Here is a 24,133-nt window from a genome sequence, read left to right as displayed (position 1 = left end):
TCTGGAGTATCATCCCTATACATGCTCCACTAACCAATAAGCTCATTCTGGCCTAATTCATTGTGACCTTACCTCGCATCGGGCTTGTTTAAGGGACGATTGAGACTTGCAAATTGCATTGATTGTCTCCTACTTTTTCTCCCTTCTTCTAAACTCTACATCTTTGTAACGACAACTTGAAATCCCTTTTTTACCTTTGGAACTTCAATGGAAATAATTCTACCAGGCCTTGCCACATACCATTTCGGGTTGAGTGCATATGTTACCATGTGCAGATGTGTATTCATTCCATCCCACTTGCGCTAAATAATGGGTCAAATCTAGATCATATAGAACTATAAGGAGGGATCCTTCCCACAAATGGCTAACTTCATTTGACCCAACATACTATCAAAAGTCTAATATAGTAATAGATTTTTCCAAGACTAGGAGAATATGTGTCAATGTAGCGAATGACCCCACCCATGGGACGTAAGAATAACACAAAATACCACAATTTGTCTACCAATCATTATCCAATTTCTAAACCTTAATTTTCTCCCCCTCTTCTATCTTGGATTCTACCCACTTGCTACAATCTGCAGTCACAACCATGGCCTGCAATGCCGATTGCACCTCCAACATCCTCTCTAATAAAATAAAATGGCTACCATATCTAGAGTTTGTAGGCTACAGAAATTCCTTCATCGCGTGAGACGTGTACATGGCTAAGGAGGTGTAGTGGTTGTAAATAAACATTTGCACATTTCTTGCAGCGGTCACCAAGTTACATACCCACTCAATTTTTTCCAATGTCTTCTAGAGCATTGATGAGTGCATGCACACAAGGGGTCCCAAAATATGCCTATATTTACTCTAAATCATTAATCCAACTGATCTACACATTGATGCTACATCTATCACAACTTGTGCAACATTCGTAGACCCAAGCTCTTCTATAGCATCACGAAGAAGCTCAAATTAGAAAATTTGCATCTTTGAACTTTCTAGAACAATCAATAGCTCTAAAAGTTTAAGTATTAGGGGTTTACGCAGTGCATTATATTAGATATCGTTTTTGGGATTCAACTGCGTTAAGTAAGTCATTAACGTATGACCATTTCCATGAGAGGTAGTCGTAACTGACTAATTTCTCATGATTTTTGAATTGTTCACTTAGCACTCATTGCATTGGGTGATGCTCACAGGGGTGAAGAAGTGGGATTGAAACTAGTGAAATGAATCACATAGCGTCAATCATCACTTCCGGGGCTTGCACCCGGTAACCAGGACTTCCCGAGAGGTCACCCATCCCAGATCTCCTCTGGCTCAAGCGCGCTTAACTGTGAAGCTTTCCCCACAATCAAGCCCACTTAGCTTGCTACCCCATTTGCAAAACCTTAGCAAGTATTGTGCCTCATGAACAATTCATGAAGAGATCCCTTCACTCTTTTTTGAATTTAAGTATTAGGGGTTTACGCAGTGCATTATATTAGATATCGTTTTTGGGATTCAACTGCGTTAAGTAAGTCATTAACGTATGACCATTTCCATGAGAGGTAGTCGTAACTGACTAATTTCTCATGATTTTTGAATTGTTCACTTAGCACTCATTGCATTGGGTGATGCTCACAGGGGTGAAGAAGTGGGATTGAAACTAGTGAAATGAATCACATAGCGTCAATCGTCACTTCCGGGGCTTGCACCCGGTAACCGGGACTTCTCGGGAGGTCACCCATCCCAGATCTCCTCTGGCTCAAGCGCGCTTAACTGTGGAGTTTTCCCCACAATCAAGCCCACTTAGCTTGCTACCCCATTTGCAAAACCTTAGCAAGTATTGTGCCTCATGAACCATTCATGTAGATATCCCTTCACTCTTTTTTGAATTTAAGTATTAGGGGTTTACGCAGTGCATTATATTAGATATCATTTTTGGGATTCAACTGCGTTAAGTAAGTCATTAACGTATGACCATTTCCATGAGAGGTAGTCGTAACTGACTAATTTCTCATGATTTTTGAATTGTTCACTTAGCACTCATTGCATTGGGTGATGCTCACAGGGTGAAGAAGTGGGATTGAAACTAGTGAAATGAATCACATCGCGTCAATCGTCACTTCCGGGGCTTGCACCCGGTAACCAGGACTTCCCGGGAGGTCACCCATCCCAGATCTCCTCTGGCTCAAGCGTGCTTAACTGTGGAGTTTTCCCCACAAAGTGTTTCTAGTGATATATAGGAAGTATTTTTTATTAAGCTTCACTGCATGTCAAATGGAAAATGCTAAGTTTTAGCAATGAAATTTTGAAAATGAGAAAAATTGAAAGCAACAAGCAATAAAATTTTAAAAACTAATTATTACCTCCTAATTGTGCTCAAGTCAGTGGACGGTGGAGTCTCACCAATGCAGTGTGCCAATTGTGCAAGGTGGACTAGTAGAGGTTCCAGTGGAGGCTGTGGCTGCCTACTCAATGTAACATCGTGCTGACTCAAGATTGTGCAGCGTGGAGGTGCCAGTGGAGCTTGTTGTGCATTTGCAGTCACTCAATGTACCCAATGACGAGTGCACCGACTGTGGAGGTGGATGCAAGAGTTGTTGTAACATGTCAAGCCTGCTCTTGTTGGGAGGAAATTCACCTGGTAAAGTCGAGCGACGAGTTTCAACGTTGACATTGGTCATGACTCTTCATTGTGATTTGCTCTATTTCCCTATACTAATTCGATTTTCAGCTCAGAGTTGAGCAGTGAGCGCGAAGATAGACGAGAAGTAAGGCTGGTAACTTGGTAAATCAGATAGTGTCGCATGGTAAGGGTAGATGAGAGGTAAGACAAGTCAATGGTAAGTCGGATAGTGTCAAGGGGTAAGGGTCGAGGAGAGGTAAGAATCAAGACTGTAGCAAGGTAAGGGTGGAGGTATATATGTAGGATTGAGGTAAGTTGGATAGCACCGCGAACTTGTAAGTCGAATAGCGCCATGGACTAGTCAGGTGAATAGTATCGTGAACTAGTAAGTTGAATAGCAGCATGGATTGGTAAATCAGATAGAGCAAAAGCGTAAGTCGAGGAGAACATTGGACTGGTAAGTCGAATAGCGTCGTGGACGGGTAAGTCGGATAGAGCAAAAGGGTAAGTCGAGGAGAAGTAAGACTGGACTGGTAAGTTGAATAGTGTCGTACAGGAGAGGCAACAATTAACTTGTAAGTCGGACAACATCGCGGGGTATGTCAAGCAGAGGTAACACTAGTAAGTAGAATGAGTAAGTTAGGGATTGCAAATTAGTTTAGGGCTTTGATATTCGTTATGTATTTTTTTTTAGTTTTAATTTTTATTTTTTTTATTTTAAGGGTTACTAGACAAAATTGAGGGGGACACACCAAAAGCACACCTTTGGGTGAAACATGTCCCCTAGACTACAGAAACTTTTCGCCCTGCATCTCCCAAAAAGGCGGGCATGCAAAAACGTTTCCTCAGACATCCCCCCATCACAGGTGCATAGGAAGCGTGAGGTGCATGCACCCCACCCTAGGGGACACATCCCCGTGGAACACTGGTCATAACTAATGATGTAGATTATAACATAGACAATAAGAAACATAACACAGAGAGGTCGAAGAAAGGCATATCCAGCAAGATATTACTATTGCAAGGCACAGCTCGGAGGTTCACTCAATCTCTATGTTATGAAAGACTTGAAGAGATTAAATACAGAAATTGAATTTACTCTAAACTCCCTGGCAACTTCATGCTGATCAGTACAGACAAGCTTCTCACTGTCTGCACTAGTCATCCTGATTCCAGCAAACAGGTCAAAAGTTCCAACCTGCCATAAGAAGCAGCTTCACAAAATTCATTACCTGTGGTGCAAACACGTAGCCAAGAGCTCCAAATATGGCCCCGCCCAAAAGGAAACCAGCAAGAAAATCGCCTCCATTACTTCTGCTCCCTCTACCACTGCTATATCAATAAATAGATATGAAAACAAGCAAATTATTACAGTTACAGTCATGCCAATCAGTCATGAAAAATTGCAACTCAATAAGAAACAACACAGAATTAAAAAACAATCTCAGCAACTTTGAATTCCACATAACATATTTAAACCGTTAGATTAATCATATAAAGTAAATCGCCAAATAACTGAAAAACTTAAGAAATGAATAGGTTTTGTTTTTGATATACAAAGAATGAACATAGGAGTCGGATAGGGCACAATGACCATTGTTTTCCTTCAGTTTAGTCAATTATAGAATCCTCTTTCATTAAGGTGTGATATTAAATTTAACTGTCAAAATTGTGCCTGTCAAATATTGCAGTATATAATCAGCAACTACTGCTAAATTGAGTTTGTATCTTTTTTGAGTTATTCACTAGTTAGATTCTCCCTTTACCTGATTCTTGAAAATGTCAGAAACCCTTGACAGCACTGTTGATAACATCGCCAATTTTTTCAGCGATGTGCTGAAAAATCACAATTTTTCAGCCTGAAAAGACCACGATTTTTTCCTTTAAATAAACATCGTGCAGTTTACTAAAAAAATGCATTTTTCCCAATTGTTCCCGCAGTTTACTAAAAAGATTGTGATCTTGGGTCATAATGCCTTCTTTTTTGTCATTTCACTCAGCAAGTTGGAGCTGTAGGCAATTCGGAGTGTAGCTGAGGTTTATTGCCAAGCGTTATAAAAGATTCCAAGTGCTGAGAAGTGGATTTATTAAGGCCCTAATAGTGCTATGTAATTAATAGTTAATGTTAAGATATTCTTAAAGTAATCATTTTCATCCTTTTACTTTTATTTCTAGCATTATCATTAATTGTTTCAGGATGTTTGAAAGTCATACCAACCTCATTGGCCCTGGCCCCCAATAATGCTATGTAATTATTAGTAATGTTAAGAAATTCTTGAAGTAATCATTTTCATCCTTTTACTTTTATTTCTAGCATTATCAGTAATTGTTTCAGGATGTTTGAGAGTGGTTCCAACCTCATTGGATTTCATATGGAAAATTAAAATTTTATATACCACTCAAAATTCAGCAGAATTATCAGTTTTCAGGATTTCAGGATTTGTGGGATTGCAGCGTTTCCATTCGATTCCTTCATGTACAAGGGTATGGAACTAGCATTTAAACAAAAGCACCTAACCCTCTATATACCTCGATGTTGGTGGCAGTGATTATTGAAACTTGAAATCCTCTGTCATGACCCTGGTAAAAGCGCGCCCATCACTCGAACAAAATCTCAATTTGACATGTTAAGCTTCTTCTATCTAATTTTAATGATTAGAGGGTGACAATGATTATGAGGACACAATATAGGCAAAGATTTTGATGCATGTAGTTATTTGTTGTACCATGATTTCTTTTGGACTCTAAACGAGATTTAGAGCCTCTTTGTTGATGTATTTTTGGTTTAGAGATGGATTGCACTTGGTGCTATTTTGGTTATATGCACTAGTTGTATGATTGAATTTGTATCATCATCATGTAAAATTGTAAATGTTTTAGTTTCTAAATTCTAAAGAAATTTGAATCTTTGTCTATATTTCATTTTTGTGTGTAATAATTCACTCATTCGTTATATATATATATATATATATAACTAGGTTCGATCTTCATAAATGTACTTTTGATATTTGTATTTATTCAAGAAAATAAATATTATTTTTATAATATATGTCAATGAGTTTCTTGCTCATTGAAATAGGTCTAGCACATATTAAAGTGCTATAGGTGAGTCAAATAGTCAAAAGAAAATGTTGAAGACCTTAAGGGCATGTTACTATAGGTATACTTATGTATTATAGTCAAAGAAGTCACCTCCAAGCAAAGTCAAGTCTCCTCCAAGCATGTGACACCATCAAAGAAGCAATTCGAGCTATATATATGTCAAGTCGGCCTGCAGTCCTATAGTCAGCCTCAAGTCGGCCTAAAGGAGGGACAATCCTCTATATATAGAGGTTGTCCACTCCTCTAAATAGAACGCACTCATTCCTCTGAAATCAGCGAGCAAGGAAGATGAATCTAAGGTGAAGAAAAAGCGAAGAAGAGAAGCCTCTAGTGCAGCGAAGTAAGGGAAAGTATAAGCGAAGGTTGGAGGCTATTTTCTAGGGTAAATACAGTCACACGTGCAAGAATATGGACAGTCTACCGTCATATCAGCGAATGTTGCAGTAATCGTTATCGGGATAATATCGACGAGGAAAAAAATCAGGAAAAAATCGGAAAAAAAATCGTAAAATACAAAAATACTCTTTTTATTTCAATTTTTTTAATATCTAAAGCATCTACAACATAAAGTAATACATTGACACATAAATATGATAAAAGAACTAATATATAAGATGTGTAATATCATTTCTAGTGCTACATCACACATAACAATGAATCATGTCCTGAATAGTCAGTCCTGACTCCTGAGTCCCAACTTAGCCCCAAAATATCAACAAAAAATATAATAATGTATCTCATATCACGAGTCATAATGTCATATACAATGAAATGAACCAAATAACTAATACCATTGATTACCTTTGCCCCTCTTGCGAGAAAATGATATAGCTTTCCCTCTAGATGTAGATGCCGGTGGAGTTGGCAATGGACTCCGTTGTGCTCTAGAAGTTGAAGAACTAGGAGCTACAGGAGGTAGACCACGTCCTCTACTGGTGACAAGGGTAGCCTAGGTAGGTTGTGTCACCTTCTCCTCTTGTTGCTCCATCTCCTCATCAAAAAATCAGCAAAAAAAAGAAAAATAATAATCAAGATTTTTCCCAAAAAATCGCGATTTTTTCATGATTTTTTGCGGGAAAAAAAAAATAACGTAAAAATCGAGCGATAATATCGCCAAACTCAAAAAATCACAATTTTCCGATACTATCGCGATAATATTGCCATTTTTGCAACACTGATATCAGCGGTAAGATGACAGTCATATAACTTCGTTGGTTAGGCAATCTAAGTAGGCCTATAAGGCCCCTCACTCAAGCGAAGAAGGAACTCTCTCAAGCGAAGAAGGAAGAGGTCAACATCACAAGGAAAACAGTCATGCGTGTGAAGGTAAGGAGGTTGTCTCTGTGGTCATAACATCCCTCCCATTACAATCATACAAGTTCATTGGTTGGTGAAGAGAAGGAAGGGATCATCATAAGGAAAGGGTCTCATCAAGGTATCTCTTCTAGAGCAAGTGAAACAAGATCGAACAACAGTTGGAAGGAGGACGAAGTGTCGAAAACGAAGTGTCAGAAAAAGGAAGTGTCCAAGAACAAAGTGTAGAAAGGAGGAAGGACAAGACTTGTCCTTAGAGGACATTCTAGTCAAGGGTCTAGGGTTTGGCATTGATCAATAAGAGAAACTTACTACAGGGTTTTCCTCTCAAGAGGAGAGAGGTTTTGACCCTAGCAAAGAGCCAACATCTTGTGTTCTGGTTCTTATGTTTTTGGTAGCAATTTGATGAAGTACACACACATGCATTAATAAGAAGAAGAAGATTTAACTAACAAGAAAAGTAAAATGACTCCACAAATTGTTATCAAGTCAAGAAGAATCACACTACACCTAATTGCCCTTGATTCTTCAAAAGGTGGGTGGTCATCGTTTCGAGTAAAGAGAAGTTTAAATTCTCTACGATCCATGTTTCCCATGATTAAATTCGTTGTGCGGCCCGTGAGTGACTAGACATTGTTCAGGTCGTGAGTGACCAGACGTTGTTCGACTTTCGAGTGACCAGACGTCATTCGGCCCACGATTACCAGTCGTCATCCTCTGTTACCCCACGTTTCTTCAGCCATTGTCCCAATCTCGATCAACTGCCATCCCAGTTGTCGTCTTGACAACAGATCTCTACATAAAAACCTAGTAGCAGATTTTTGTTATGAATATAATTCATATAGAAATAATAATAAATATAAATATAAATAATAACTAATTAACTAATGGTTAGTTAGTTAGTAATGAAAAGGCATGTCTTAGAGACATGACCGTTCGTGGAAGGACCCCTGCCTAGGATATATAAGTAGGCCCTCATTCTCATGTGTACTCATCCCATATCAATTCTTTTATGCAATATACAATTTACAATTACTATCCTACGATGGATGTCTTTATCTTTGAAGTATTTTAAATATTTCCGCTACATATACGACTTTTGGTCATTACATTGGTATCAGAGCCACGTCTAATCCGGCCTTTGGCCATCAACTTCGTCAACCTTGTTGTCGTCACAATTCAAGTGTTTCACTACAAAGTGGGAGGTTCTCCATTTGCCGGATTCGTCTTCAAGCCTTTGGCCATTGGAAATAAATTGAATTACCAGAAATTAAAATTAAAATTAAAATAAACATTACAAAAACTATATCAAAAATACAAAAACTATAAAAAAACAAATTAATAAAAAAAAAAACGATTATTAAAAAAAAAAATATATATATATATATATATATATATATAAAAACAAATACCTGGCCAACGCACAAAAGAGTCGCCATCCAACATAACAGCGATCGTCACAGCCATCGGAGTTCTTACAACAGTTGTCGAATGAGACTGATTACCCCTGACCGACACCTCTCTCCTCATGGTGCAACCACAGTTTCCAGCACCGTAGTTCGAACGTTGAACACGTCGAACGGCCCTCCACACCCGCATCCACCACAGTCACCCTGTCCACATTGTCGGCTTCCTTGTGCCTATGGATGGGTATCCAGCACGTTGACCACTCACAAACTTCCACCTTCGTCGTTGTCGCCAAGTTCTATCCGCCCCCACTGCCCCATTTCATTGACTCCTGCTCCCTCGATGCTAAAAGAATGTCGAATGAATTAATTCAGAATGAGCAAACAGCTCAATGATAATACAGAGATATTTACAATAATAGAAACATCAGGTTTCTATGTAGAATATGGAAACACTCAGTTTCATCTAAGAAACTGCTAAAAGAATAAAAATAGCAACAGCTAAAAAGAATGAGCATTAAATACTAAATAGGAATATTCTAATACCCTCCCTTAATGCTCAATCTATTTACAACACCAATAGACCCTCTGAATTTTACAAATTTATCAGGACCAAGAGGCTTGGTGAAAATGTCGACGGGCTGCTCTGTTGTGGGAACATACTGCAACTGAACTGAGCCGTCTTCAACAAGCTGGCGAATGTAGTGGCAATGAGTTTCCACATGCTTTGTTCGTTCATGAAAGACTGCATTCTTGGCAAGTTTGAGCACTCCCTGATTATCACAAAACAAAGAAATAGGCCCTGTCTGGGAAACATGCATATCTGCAAGCATACGTCGAAGCCAAACTGCCTCACAGGATGCCTTAACTGCTCCCCGATACTCTGCTTCTGTTGAGGAGAGAGCCACTGCCTGTTGCTTCTTACTAGTCCAAGTAACAGCACCGGATCCTAGACTAAACACATACCCAGCTGTAGATTTACGGTCATCAACCGAACCGGCCCAGTCAGAATCAGTGTAACCACGGAGTATAGGTTTGGAACTTCGAGTGTATAGGAGACCATAATCAGAAGTGCCACGCACATATCGTAGCACACGCTTTGCTGCTTGCCAATGATCAGCTTTAGGAGCTGACATGAAGCGGGAAATGTAGCTTACTGCAAAACTGATGTCAGGTCTGGTAGCAGTAAGATAGATGAGACTGCCCACTAATTGCCTGAATAAAGTTTCATCCACAAGGGGAGAGGATGACTGTGCTGAAAGTTTGAGCCCTGGTTCCATAGGATTCGTGGCCGGTTTGCAATCCTGCATTCTGAACCTGTCCACAAGATTTTTGGCATACTTGGATTGAGAGAGAAAGATCTGATTTTCAGTCTGCCAAACTTCAACCCCCAGACAGTAATGAAGAAGACCCAAGTCTGTCATCTCAAAGGTTCTGCATAAATCTTGATTGATCCCATGGATCAAATGTGCAGAGCTGCCAGTAATGATAAGGTCATCCACATAGACAACCACAAACAAGATATCATCACCAGTATGCTTGATATACAGGTTTGCATCAGATGGACTCCGCTGAAAACCCTGATCTGTCAGGTACTGATCAATTTTCATGTACCAAGCCCGAGGAGCTTGTTTCAATCCATAGATTGCTTTAGCTAACCGACACACTTCCTGTTCTTGACCAGCAACCTTGAATCCTGGAGGCTGCGTCATGTAGACTTCTTCTTGGAGATCACCATTTAGGAAAGCACTCTTTACATCCATCTGATGAACTTTCCAATTGAACTGAGCTGCTAGGGCAAGCATAAGCCTTATGGTACTCATCTTGGTTGTAGGAGCAAAAGTCTCCTCATAGTCAATGCCTTCCTTCTGTGAGAACCCTCGAGCCACAAGACGAGCTTTATACTTGTCTATGGTTCCATCAGCTTTGTATTTCACTTTATACACCCATTTGCAGCCTATGGGTTTTTTTTCTGCAGGAAGATCAGAAAGTGTCCATGTGTGATTCTTCTGAAGACTCTGGAATTCGACTTCCATAGCCTGTTCCCACTCAGATGTACCCTTAGCCTCTGAATAGGTTTGAGGCCCAAAAATACTGTGTAGGTTAGCCATAAGAGCAAAATTGACTGTAGACTGTTGTCTGTTCTTATGTCTAGAAGTTCTACCTTCAAGGAGCTCATCATCCCGGAGATCACCAATGGTTTTAGCCCACCATTTAGGCCGAAGAGTAGAAGAACCAATATCAGGAGTAGAGGAACCAATATCAGGAGGAGGTGGAGAAGACTCAAGAGCAATAGGGGCCGCAAGAGGAGGGTTATTTTCTGGAGGAAGCTCAGATAGAGTATTATCAAATACTGATGCTACATCATCCCTCCCATCAGGTGGACCGACCGGAAGAAGAACACTGTGAGGTTGATCCTCAGAACACTGCTCAGAAGAAGAAGACTGAAAGAATCCTCTGTCTTCATCAAATACTACATCCCGACTGAAGCTAAGACGACCAGTGGCTATATCTATCAGCCTATAGGCCTTGTGATGATCACTGTACCCTGTCATCATGAGTTTCTGGCTTTTGGAATCCAACTTAGAGATCTTAGCAGCTGGAATCCAAACATATGCAACTGAGCCAAATACTTTGAGATGACTGATCTTAGGCTTACGGCCAGACCAAACCTCTTCAGGAGTCTTCCCTGTAACAGCCTGAGTGGGTGATCGGTTAAGAAGATAAACAACAGTAAATACTGCTTCAGCCCAGAATTTGTTTGGAACACTCCTGTGTTGTAGCATGGAACGAGCCATTTCAACAACCGTGCGGTTGCGACGCTCGACAACACTGTTCTGCTGAGGAGTGTAAGGTGTGGTTAATTGACGTTTGATGCCATGAATATCACAGAAGTTGGCAAACGCTGAAGAACAAAATTCCCCCCCATTGTCGGTCCTAAGGGTCATGATGTTACAACCAGATTCTTTTTCCACTAAGGTTTTAAACTTCTGAAAGGTACTAAGAGCATCAGATTTATTTTTTAGAAAATACACCCACATCTTTCTACTGAAATCATCTACAATAAGTAAAAAATATTTGCAAGCAGTGATAGAAGCTGTATTCATAGGACCGCAAATATCAGCATGAAGTAATTGAAGTACCTTAGATGCGCGCCAAGATTCTCTATTTTTGAATGAAGACCGATGTTGCTTTCCCGCTTGACAAGCGCTGCATACCCCCAACTGCTGAGTCTGAATATCAGGTAATCCTGACACAAGTCCCTCCCGAGAGAGCTGAGAGAGATACTGCATATTTAGATGCCCATATCGCTGATGCCATAGAGTGCTGATAGGAGAGATACGTGCTGCTAGAGCCACTTCTGGAGAGTCACCGGTGTCAAGTAGCCTGTATAGACCATGGTCCTCTAGGCCAACAGCAACTGTTAAACTAGTCTCCCTGTCAATAATGGAGCACTTGTGGGCACTGAACACTACATCAAGCTGAGGAGAATTCCTCATAATCTGGCTGACAGATAGCAGATTAATTTCCATACCAGGAACATAGTGTACATTCAGGAATATGAGTGTGCGCCCACCAGACTGAATTTGAACTGTACCTCTGCCAACTACTGTGTACTTTTCACCTCCGCCAAATACCACGGAATCACTGAAAGGTGAGAAGTCAATAAACCAGTCACGCCTGTGAGAGAAGTGGCGTGATGCACCAGAATCAATGTACCATGCAGAGGAAGGAACATGATCTGAAGACCTTTTAGCCATAAAGGCGTAAAAGGCAGAATCTGTCTGCTCGGAATGTTCTGCAACATTTGCTGTCTGATGGGGCCCTCCCTGTTTCTTCTGTTCAGAAGCAATCCTCTGTCGGCAATCTTTCTTCATGTGACTGAACCTGGGACAATAATTACACTGCACACTTTTCTTCCTAGCAGGATCAAAAGGCTGAGAAGAGCCTTTCTGCTGAAAGGACTGAGAGGACTGATATTTTGCAGCAAATGCATGTTCCGAAGACACTGATGAAGCACCACTACCAAACTGCTGTTTCCACCGATCCTGCTACAGGAGTTTGGTGCATAGCTCTGGAAACTTCAGATCAACATTTGTGGTGGTAATGTTGAGTGTTTCTATGAAATGTTCATAAGATTTCGGTAGAATTTTCAAAGTAATGACTACCATATCTTCTTCCTCCATGGTCCTACCAATAGCTTCGAGCTGATCTCGAATGTCTTTAATTTTGTTGAGATGTTCCTGTAAAGACATATGTTCGTCCATCATGATGGAGAACAACTGATTTTTGAGGAAAAAAGCTCTGCTTTTGTCAGATGTTTCGTGCAGTTCTTTCAACTGTTGCCAGATCTCGGCAGCTGTCTTGCCAGAAGGAATCTGTGGTAACTGATCATCAGCGACAGAGAGCTTGAGAAGCATAACAGCCTCTCGATTTCGATCATCAAATTTATCTTGATCGGTACCAGCTGTACCGGGACGAAGCTCTTTGCCCAAAATGAGCTAATCAAGACGCCTGTATTCAAAAATGGTCAACATTCTTTGTTTCCAAATGTTATAGTTGCTGCCATTAAACCGTTGATTTCCTTCTAACATCAGATTGGTGAGCGTGGCCATTTTCCCAAAGACAATACAGAGGTCTGACACAAAATATAGTTGCTCGCTTATCCTGGTGCAAATCAAAGCAGAATTTGTTCTGCGAGACAGGTTTAAGAAAACTATATATATATATACCCAGCAAAAATATATATCCACAGAAATATGAGCGCTATATATTTTTGAATCAGCAAAACACGAAAAACTGTTTAAGACCGGAGACTACAACCCTTGACCACAGAACCGAAATTTTCACCTGCTCGGACTCTCGGTCATGTCACTGTTACGCTTTCGGTTTTGCGATGTTCCTCCGTTATCAGCCGCCATAGAACCTTCAAATTTGCGAATATCTAACGGATTCTCTTTAAAAAACCAAGAACGAGAACAGCTGCAAACGCTTCAGTGTCTTGTTCGATCTCGATGGATTGAAGCTCAAGGAGGTCGTCTATGACGGCGGTTTCGAAAAACAGACGTTTCCGTGGAGGTCTGAACGCTGCAACGCTCGGAAGGGTACGTTGAAAAATTAATGAATTAACAGAGAAGAAAAGCGATTCTCAAGTCCCGAGTTGAGTCTGGCCAACCCTTTCCAACCAGTAAAGCTTTCCGCTATTTATAATTGATTCGCAGATTCAGAACAAAACCCCCGAAAATTCGAAGAAGACTTTGCTTTACAATTTTCGTCTCGTCGTGGCCGGTGATTCGTCGTGCACTCCGGGGACAGGCCGGAAGATCTCGGTCCAGTTAATAGCACTGGCCCGGGTTCCAGTCCGTGATAGGATTTATGCTGCACGTATTACGTTTCCTTGTGTATTTCGTGTAGAATGACACGATAACGACGGATTTCGGGCAGACGGACACGATGACGACAGTTCGAGGAAGGATGATAATGCCAATACAAAATATATTATAATGCCAATACAAAATATATTGGATGCAATTGCATAATCTTATCTGCTGAACCTCCAAGGGTTCCAGATTCAGGCGATTGATTCCGAGCCGGAAAGCCGCCGGAATTGACGAATATGGCGAGAATGATGCAGTTCACGAATCCCGCGCCCACGAACCGATCACCGACCAGATCCAAGAGTTTCTCAAAAAAATGATAATGTAGGAGCAGAATTCATTTCTGTATCGAGATAGACGACTGTAAGCTTTTATCACAGTGAGCAAAGCCGAGGCTAAGACTCAGTGAAGGCTACCTGGCTTACAGAGGGCTCGACCTTAGAAATGAATGAAAGAAAGAACTCAAGAGATTAGGATGCAGAGAGAATAGCTGTTCAAGAAATCTCTTAACCTTGCTCTGATACCATAAAAGAATGTCGAATGAATTAATTCAGAATGAGCAAACAGCTCAATGATAATACAGAGATATTTACAATAATAGAAACATCAGGTTTCCATGTAGAATATGGAAACACTCAGTTTCATCTAAGAAACTGCTAAAAGAAATAAAAATAGCAACAGCTAAAAAGAATGAGCATTAAATACTAAATAGGAATATTCTAATAGATGCTTCCCTATCTACTGTAACCGTCAAATACGGCCTCCCCTCGAGCTCTGTCCCTTCCATCGAGCCACGTCCCTTCCCTGTGGTCTGATCATCATTTGTTTGTTGCCCCTCGAGCCAAGCATAAACTATCTTCCTACCAAACAATATATTTTTAGATCAAGATCTTTTAAACTTTTGATTTGTTCTAATAATGTCTGGTTAAGGCTCTTTAAACGTAAATTTTCTTCTTCTTGTTCTAATAAATGCTTCTTGAGTTCCTTCTTTGTGGCTTTAGCTTTCTTGACTTGTTCGAGTAGTTTTTCATTGTGATCTCTGAGGCGCGAAATTTCTTTGTCTTTACTGCAGATGACTTCTTCCAACTCTTTTTGCTTCTTTGATATAATTTTTTTATTATCTTGAAACATCAATCCTGAAATATCCTTGAAGTCTTCTGATGAAGATGTTATTGATTATGATTTGCTTGTTATGCCTCGAAATGTGACCATCTTCCCCTTACAAGGAAACATCAAAACTTGTTTCTCTATGTTTAACATGAATGTACACAAATCCTTAAACCAAGGTTGACCGAGAATGATGTCAATATTTCTATTATCCATAGTTACAACACGAAATTGAGAAATATACTCATAATGATCTATTTTCACTTGTAAATCACTAATTTTATTCTCTTTTTGGCCACAATTATTTTTCCTTTCACCAATGCCTAGCTCTAGAATTAATAGTTGATTTGCCAAATTATTGTTGATGTAATTTTTATCGTTGCTTGTGCTAATAGCGATATTAATTTCTTTTCCTTGAATACTTCCTTTTAATGTAATTAATCTGTGATCCATAACTGAAAGATCATTATAGGTAAATCATCCTTCCTTCATCATTATCGACTTAGGCTCCATTTTTGCTTGTCAATAATTTTTTGTTAGCGACACTGATATTTTCTTCCTTCCTTCTCTTTTTTAATTATGAACCTTCGTTCCTATTCTTCTCCCTCCCCTACCCCCCTCTACTCACAATTTTCCCCACCCCCCTCCCCTCAAAATCCCCCTCTTCTCCCAGTGCTTCCATTCCTTCTACACCACCAACTTCGTCTTTCGCCCTCCCCTCCAACTCACCTTCTTAAGCTACTGTAAGTAATATGCATACCAATCTAGGGTATAAGTTACAAAACAATGACAAGATACATCCTGCATTATCTACCTCCATGGTTAACATCCCCTCCACTAATCCTTCCATACTCGTTGCTCGGTTTTGCCAATTTGTTACATTGTTTGAGCTATTATGAGAAAAAGTGAAATCCCTGTCCTCTAGGATCTTACAAGTGGAATCGGGGAATTAGGAAACAAGGGCATATATCAAAACATTGGCACAAGTGGTTAAAGGTAAGGACAAGACTCTACCCCCCCACCCCCTCTTGTAGAGATTTAGGAAGTGGTCCAAGCCAGGCAAAGGGAAGAGCACACTAGGAGAGCTAGAGAATTAAACTTAAAAACCAAGGGACTTCCCTTACCCCTTTCTTCTCTAGATGCCCTACAAGCTAGTAACATGTTCCTCAGGGATGACCTCAGGCTCCCAGGCATTAGCCTTGAGAAGGCTTGGTTCGACACGGATTCCACTATGTTCATCCAGTTAAGGTCAGCTAGGGATAAGCTTCAAGCTCTACGAGCCAAGCGTAAACTATTTTCCCTACCAAACAAGATATTCTTAGATCAAGATCTTACTCGATCCCAAGTGGAAGAATTTAAACAATCCTTAGAATTGGTTGGAACAGCATGATAAGCAATAAAAACAAGCAGTCATTTGTACCCTCAGGGACATTATTCAAGATCCACCTTGCATATTCTCGACCTAGGCTTTCAAAATGATAATCTCACAAGTGGAGGAAATAAAATTCAGGGATTTTCGTGGGTTGTTGGAATGGTAAGGACACTTTTTGGTCATCTTTGGGCATGTTACTTGATGTTGTTAGTACATTTGATCTTCTCTTTATCACTGAAGCCCGCGCCCTCCCCATCTAGTCACTCCCAGATGTACTAGCTACCATTGATTTTTTGACTTACAAGAGACCAAGTCATCAGGTGGTGTTAGAGGCTCAAGAGGAGTTGCCTACTTGGTTCGAGACTCCTTTCGAGATAGGATCTCCTTTGTAGATTCAGATGAGTTCTCCAAATTAATGTGGATTCGAATTCATGGATTTACCTGTCTCCCCATAGACATTTATATGGAAATTTGTTACTTCCCCCTATGTCCTCTTAGTTTGCTACCCAGGACTCAGATGGAGGTCCTTACACGAACCTATATGCCAACATCAATCACTACATCACTAAGGGAGACATCATCTTACTAGGTGACTTTAATGCATGTACCCATGCATCTTAGATTCCTCTTCATGATACCTCAGAGGATGTGTTTTGTATATAAAAAACAGACCCAAAATCAGTAGGATTCCAATGGACGTCAAATGATGTATCGAGGCCTTTGACAGGTTATGGAAGGCACCTTTTACAGTTGAGTGGATCTCTTGAGTTGTTGATCCTTAACGACATTCCCTATTTTCCCCAGTCTCGGTTTCTCGCCTACCGACCACACGGTGGAGTGAGTGTCGTCAATTATGTCCTTTCCAACCACTTTGTCCTCTCCTTTATCCGCAAACTTTGGTGACCCCCATTGCTCTAGCCAACTACATCTTTCATCTTTCTCCCTTCACGCTGACACTGCCCTCAGAACCTCACCCACCTTCACCCGAGCCCAACCAAGACCACCATTTTCCTTGATAAGGATGATCCTAACATCTTTATTTCCCTTATTCGGCAAAAGCTCCCACCCAAACCCACTTTCTCACGCCTCGAATCGATCAATGCCAAGTATACCTGTCCTTCTTCTGCCATTTGCGATGTTTCTCTCTAGTGTTATTCCCATCACACCACACCCACCGCGCCCCCCTGAAAACTAGATCTTGTCCTATGAACAAATGGTATGGCAATGACTACAAACTCCTCCATAGCCAATTCTATCATGCCTTTTCCCATACCACCCCAACCTATCCTCATCTCAAAGCTTCCTACAGTCATTCGCTTCAACATAAGAAACACCTTCCCTCATCACTCTCCTGTCCCTCGTGGCCCTCAATCCATGTTTACCCACACTTCCTCCTTGTATGATATTCCTAGACAACCCATCATCCAAGTTACGCCACCCCCCCCCACCCCACCTTCTTTCCATTTACTCTCCTACTGGGATATTCAAGAGAGTGATTAGATCAGTGTGGAAAACGTCGGCAAAAAATCGGGATTAAATCCCAAAAACACGATTTTTTCGGCAAAACGATTTAATCGGCCGATTTTTTGCAGACTTTTTCCCTCCCAAAAAAATCACAATTAAATCGAAATTTTGAGAGTCGTAGTAAGCTTGTCTTCCAGATTAATCACATCAGTATTATTTGGTCGACGTTTCAAACCAGCTAATGTGGTTCATCCTCAAGACAAAGGTGAAAAAAATCAAAGGATCTTAATGAATAAATAGCAAGGATGCATCAAGGATCAGAATTAGCCATTAGAAAATTAGCTGTTAGAAATTAGCCATTAGGAACTTAGTTATCTAAATAATAAAATTAGTATATTATTATTATTCATTTTTTTAATTCAAATTAGTTATTTAAATAATAAAATTCTTATTTTTAAAAACCATTCAAATGACTAGTTATTATAAAATTAACTGATAATTATATTTAAATATTTATTAATAATGAAAATATATTATAATAACCCAATAAGAAGTTAATAATTAATAGATAAAAAGACCAAGTCAAACATTTTAATAAAACAAAACTCTATTAAATTATTGTATATATTATTTAATTATTAATTATATAAATTAATAAATGGAATATATTAAATTATTGTATATATTATTTATTTATTACTAATCTTGAGGTGAATCTATATATTTTGGACTAACTTTATTCTTCATTCAATAATTATAAAGATAAAAGTAATATCTAAGAAATAATCTAAAAGTAAAATAATTACCAATAGTTAATTTAATAATTATATAATTAAAAAAAAATGAGAAATAATCTAAAAGTAAAATAATTACCAATAATATTATTAAAAAAAATATAAAATAAATCACGACAAAAGAGTTGGAATCTAGCTCTTACTTAATTTCCACCCATCATTCCTATTGAGATTTTTAGCATGTTTCTCAATCTCAATAGCTTCTCTTAGTTTCCTATGATGGAAATGATCAACCCTGGCAATGACCCTTGCCTCCTCAATGCACACATGGTGCTTATATTTCTCTGCATGTTCTGCAAGCGCTGAGGAGCGAGATCAGATGTGCCTTGTGTCTACATCATGCTCTTGGATTCTCTACTTAATAGAGCGATTGGTCTCCCCAATGTAGTGAATCCCACAAGAACATGGGATCAAGTAGACAGCTTTCATGTCTTTGGGGCAATAGGGTCCTTAACTATTCCGAGATAATTCCTAAGGGACTTGAAAGTAGAGGAGACATTATTCTTCTTCAAAATATGGGCAATCTTGTCCGTAGTCCCCTGGATAAACGGGAGTTGCACCATAGAGATAGGGTCTTCACTAGGAGGTTTAACCGTCGGCTCTTTGCGGGCTCTTCGGAAAGCCTTGAGGCCTTGAGACCTGCTATAGCCATTCATTTCAAAAACTTTAAGGAGATGAGACTTTTCTTCTTCAAGATGCAATTCATCATAAATTCTTAAAGCACAGGTGGCTAGAGTATTAAGAACCCCGAGTTTTTGAGCAAGAAAATGATGAGAGTTGGAATGGAGATACTACTCTGTGTGCGTCTTCTTGCAAAAAACTTGGTAAGAGACAGAACCATCATTCATCTTGGATAGAAGGATGTCTAAGAAGGGAAGACACCCATTCACTTCAACCTCCATCGTGAATTTGATAAAGTCTGACAAAGAATTAAGATGGTCAAGAAACATATCCAATTTCTTGCGACCGTGAGGCCAAACGACACAAGTATCATCTACAAATCTCTTCCATTTCTTAGGGCGAAATGGAGCTGAAGCCAAGGCCTTAGCCTCAAAATCCTCCATGAATAAGTTAGCAACGAAAGGGGAAAGAGGAGAACCCATTGCTACCCCACAGGTTTGTTCAAAGAACTCACTTTGAAAACTAACGAATGTAGAGGTGAGGCAAAGGCCAACTAATCTAGCAGTGTCATCATCAGTGATCTTATTTATGACATTAATAGCCTCCTAAATAGGAATACAGGTATAAAGGGAGATAACATCAAAGCTCACTAACAAATCACTAGGTTCGAGTGTAATATCCCTCAATTCATTAACAAAGGAAGCAAAGTCCTTAATAAAGGATCGACGCGACCAACAAGAGGTTTGAGCTTTTGAGCTAAGAACTTGGCTAGACGATAAGTAGGCCCACCTATTGTGTTAACAATAGGTCTCCAGGGGACCCCAACCTTATGAATCTTGGGAAGGCCATAAATCCTAGGGCTAAGGGGATTGCTTTCAATAAGTTTCTCACAAAGAGGTTTAAGGGTCTTAATGGAATTAATGGCGGCAATTATTTCTTTATTAACTTTTTTAATTGAATTCTTTTTAAGCTTCATGTAACTGCCACTATTAAAGAGATGGTCAAACATTTTATTCGAATAGTCAGATTTATCAAGAATGACAACTGCTCCGCCGTTATTAGTTTTTAGGATGACAATGGCGAGGTTGTCCTTTAAAGGTTTAAGGGCAAAAAAATCATCTTTGCAAATGTTTCTTTTGGGAGGTTTAGCCTTCCTAAGAACGATCACATAGTCTTGCTTCATAACTTCTTTAACGTTATCAAGAAGGTCCTTTATACCAAATTCAATATTGCAAATAATGTCATTAATAGGAATCTTATTGGGGGCAAGGGCAAAATTAAGACCCTTATTAAGAAGCTTAAAAGTAGAAAGATCAAAATTTATACTCGAGAGATTAATAACATTTTTAAAGGAAGAAGAGAAATTATTATTATTATTATTATTATTATTATTATTAACTTTATTGTTATTATTATTAATAGCATCATTATTATTATTATTATTATTATTCATTCTACTATTATTATTATTATTAGTTTGAATAAATCTAGAATTGTCTAAATCCCTAATCTTAACAAAAGAATTGAACGAATTTTTACTGCTCTAACCATTATTACTTAAATTATTTAAAATTAATTTATTATGATTCAACACTTTTTTATTAGCAATGTTTATGAACAGACGGGGAGAAGACTTTTTAGGGGAAAGAAAGGATGGAGCAACGAAGAATTGGGAGTTGAATAATGAAGAAGGGAATCACGAAGCTGGTGGAGCAGCAGGATCGACGCTGATGAAGAAAGGGAAGACGGGAGAGTGCTCTCATTTGCCAGGCTCGAGGAAGACACCATGCAATTATCAATCATCGAAGAAGAGGGGGTTGAAGGAACTACGGGACGTTGGGGAGAGGATGCAAAGGAGGATAAACGAGCACGCTGGGGAGAGGACGCAAAATGTTGGGACGAGGATGCAGAGGTGGATGAAGGAAAATGATGGGGCGAAGATGTTGAATGCCGAGGAGAGGATGACTCGCTATAGTTATTAAACGCGGGACTAGACATAACATTGTTGATCTTGTGGGTTATAGAGGTCAATTCGATGTTGACCACCGCTGGCGAATCGAAAATGTTCACGAGAGAGTCAACCAGTGCAGGAGAGGAGTTTACATCGATTTTGTTGCTGCAAATCCGGTGCAGAGACAGAATAGACAAATCGATCTCTCCTACCGAGATTGAGGAAGGGGATCCAAGGAGAAGAGACCTACGGTGAGTAATAGCCGAGCTGGAGAGGGGTTTCTTGCCTAAGGCCGACGGATCAAGAATGATATATGATTCGGAAACAGCAGGACCAGAAGACGCTAAATTAGAATTACGAGAGGAAACCAAAACATGGTTTTGAACCCAAGCGCCAAGGGCCAAGACCTATTCTTTATTTATCCGACTAAATGCTTGATGTGCAAAGGCTTGACAATCTTCAACCGAAGAAAGGACTCCTTGCAGCGTGCCAAATTTTGTCATTTGTTTCTTTTTTGAAAGTTCTTCCAAATGAAGAGCTTTAGCAGTGGAGCTACCTTCAACAGCTCTCCAAAGAGAATTAGACAAGCCATTTGCTAGATCTAAATGAAGAGAGAAAAGCTTGCGAGACAAGAAATCAAGGACCCTTCTAATTTTACAAATTTCAGACTTAATTAGAGCTAAACGTGTTTTAAGAAAAATATACCTGTTCTTGGAATTGTTTAACTAATGATTAATACGAGTGAACACTGGAATCACTGATGCATCCCTGCAACGTTTAAGAAATGTAAGATCAGATTTTTTCTTTGCAACTTGAAGTCTAGCCCGTTCAAATTGACGAGCTTTATCAGCCATTTCCCTTCCGTGTAGGGTTATAATGTTAGATCTTAAGCTTTTGTGATCCATAATGTAGTAAGCTTGTCTTCTGGATTAATCACATCAGTATTATTTGGTCAACATTTCGAACCAGCTAATGAGGTTCATCCTCAGGACAAAGGTGAAAAAATCAAAAGATCTTAATGAATAAATAGCAAGGATGCATCAGGGATCAGAATTAGCTGTTATAAAATTCGTTGTTAGAAATAGTTCGTTAGGAACTTAGTTATCTAAATAATAAAATTAGTATAATATTATTTATTTATTTATTATTAATTCTTTTTAATTCAAATTAGTTATTTAAATAATAAAATTCTTAAACTGAGCTCTACAACCATCAATGGCGAACGCTCCCTTTCTGTTTGCAGGGACCTTCCCCCAGGCTCACAATCGATCGCTCGAAGGTGGTCGCAAGTTGGTAGGCGTTCCCTCTCTCCTAGGAAAAGAACCACGTCCGGAAGAGGTAACATTTTGTTTTATTCATTTACAAAATGGGTTTCTTTGGCCAAAACCACACCTGCATGCACTCGGACTTCTCGGCGGGGGCAATGTCCTCCTGTTTACTTTGCCTGAGCGTCTATCACGATTTCTCTTGCCACTGCTCAGTTGGACGGTGGCTTGGGCACCGGGCATGCCGAGATTTGTTGTCGTCTTACCACTACCTGTCCTACAATCGCCACCCCCTGTCAACAGATTTTTCACCAACAGGCTGCTGCGAGCATGGATACGAGAAGAAGGTCATACAGCGTCCTGGCTCCAATCTGTTCTGGAAAAATCCTGTGCACGGCAAAGGGAGCCGACTACAGTGGGCCACATAAATCTTGGCGTTGTGACAGAGTACACAAAAAATGACCTAAACAATGTAAAAATTTCTGTTTTCCCAACCCGGTTTTCAGTTTCTCCTTATTTCTCCCATGTAGTTAAATGCCCATTCCCATAACCATACATTTAACAGACTGAAAAAAATAAATATTGCTGAAAACACAAATTCTGGAAATTTTTCAGAATGCTGGAAATTGCAGAATTAAAAATCAGCAATCAAAAACAGCCATTAAAACACTGATATTTTTGGTCAACTTGACCCTGGAAAAACCCCCTACAACTCTTGGGGAAAACCAGTTTGAGAGCTCTTCTTTATTTCTGAAAATTGCCTTTTTACAGTGAGAATTATTCAGCAAAAAATCAGCAAGCAAATTTACAACTTATCTCCTTTCCCGTGCCTCACAGCAATCTGGAAATTACAGCAAACAGGACAGCAATAAATATTGTACGGCCTTTGTTTTGTGTGCAGAAAAATCAGCAAACTGCTCCTCGATTTTTGTGCAAAAATCTGTCTTTCACTATGTGTTGAATCAGCTGTACAAATCTGCTCAACTGCTACCTTGGAATGTGCGCCAAGCTGTTGTCTCCTTCTCCTCCCTGCTCAGAAATCTCTCTTGCTCTCTTGCTCTCCTTCTCCCAATCTGCTCATGAAAGAATGAATGACCTTTTCCTCATTTTCCTCCTTTAATATAACTCCAAGTGACTTTTGGGTGATCCAAGTGACTTTTGGGTGATCTCTAAATCCAATGGCTGAAATAGATTTAGATCAATGGCTGAGATTAAATGCTCATTTAAATCTCACTTTCTATTTTTTAATTCACCCCACTTTAATAGACTCACTTAGTCATTTATTTCCAAAGTCACTTTTCCTTTCTAATTTTTCATTGACTTTATAATGGTTACTTTAAAATTAGAATTTTTCATTGACTTTATAATGGTTACTTTAAAATTAGACTTAGTAACTTTATCACTTAAAGTCACTTTTAAATTAGATTTAACTTTATAAAATTATAAAGTTACTTTAGGAGAAAAATTAAATTCTTTTGGACACTTTTCCATAGGCCAAAGATCAAAGCCTAAGGGAACCACCTGTCCTCCGGTACCAAATTTCAACACTCCCTCTTACCGAGGAAGGTGTTCCTCACCACACCCATCTTGTCTCTGAAGTAGACATGCTTGCCCCGTGGTAAGGCTTTGGTAAGAATATCTGCAACCTGCTCATCTGTGGAAATATACTCAAGTTTCACAACTCCCTTCTGAACATAGTCTCTGATGAAATGATATCTGATCCCGATATGCTTTGACCTATCATGAAATACTGGATTCTC

General features: G+C 39.4%; 1 protein-coding gene across 2 annotated transcripts in view; it reads right to left on the bottom strand.

Moving 5' to 3' along the window:
- LOC149154725 (uncharacterized) overlaps positions 1-24,133 on the bottom strand; it is a 166,008-nt gene that overhangs the window by 99,698 nt on the left and 42,177 nt on the right. Inside the window, exon 3 of one of the 2 annotated variants that reach the window (XM_089440692.1) lies at positions 3,832-3,928. In XM_089440692.1, coding sequence (XP_089296818.1) covers positions 3,832-3,928 — 97 coding nt within the window. Of the gene's footprint in view, positions 1-3,831; positions 3,932-24,133 lie in introns of both variants that reach the window. The other variant, XM_089440691.1, reaches the window with a different exon arrangement.

Source organism: Pinus tabuliformis, chromosome 9, assembly GCF_031772625.1.
Source record: "Pinus tabuliformis cultivar Carrire ecotype Pingquan chromosome 9, CPIR1, whole genome shotgun sequence".
Lineage (NCBI taxonomy): Eukaryota > Viridiplantae > Streptophyta > Pinopsida > Pinales > Pinaceae > Pinus > Pinus tabuliformis.
The sequence above is the reverse complement of the archived record's forward strand: the minus strand, read 5'-3'. Positions and strand labels throughout refer to the sequence as shown.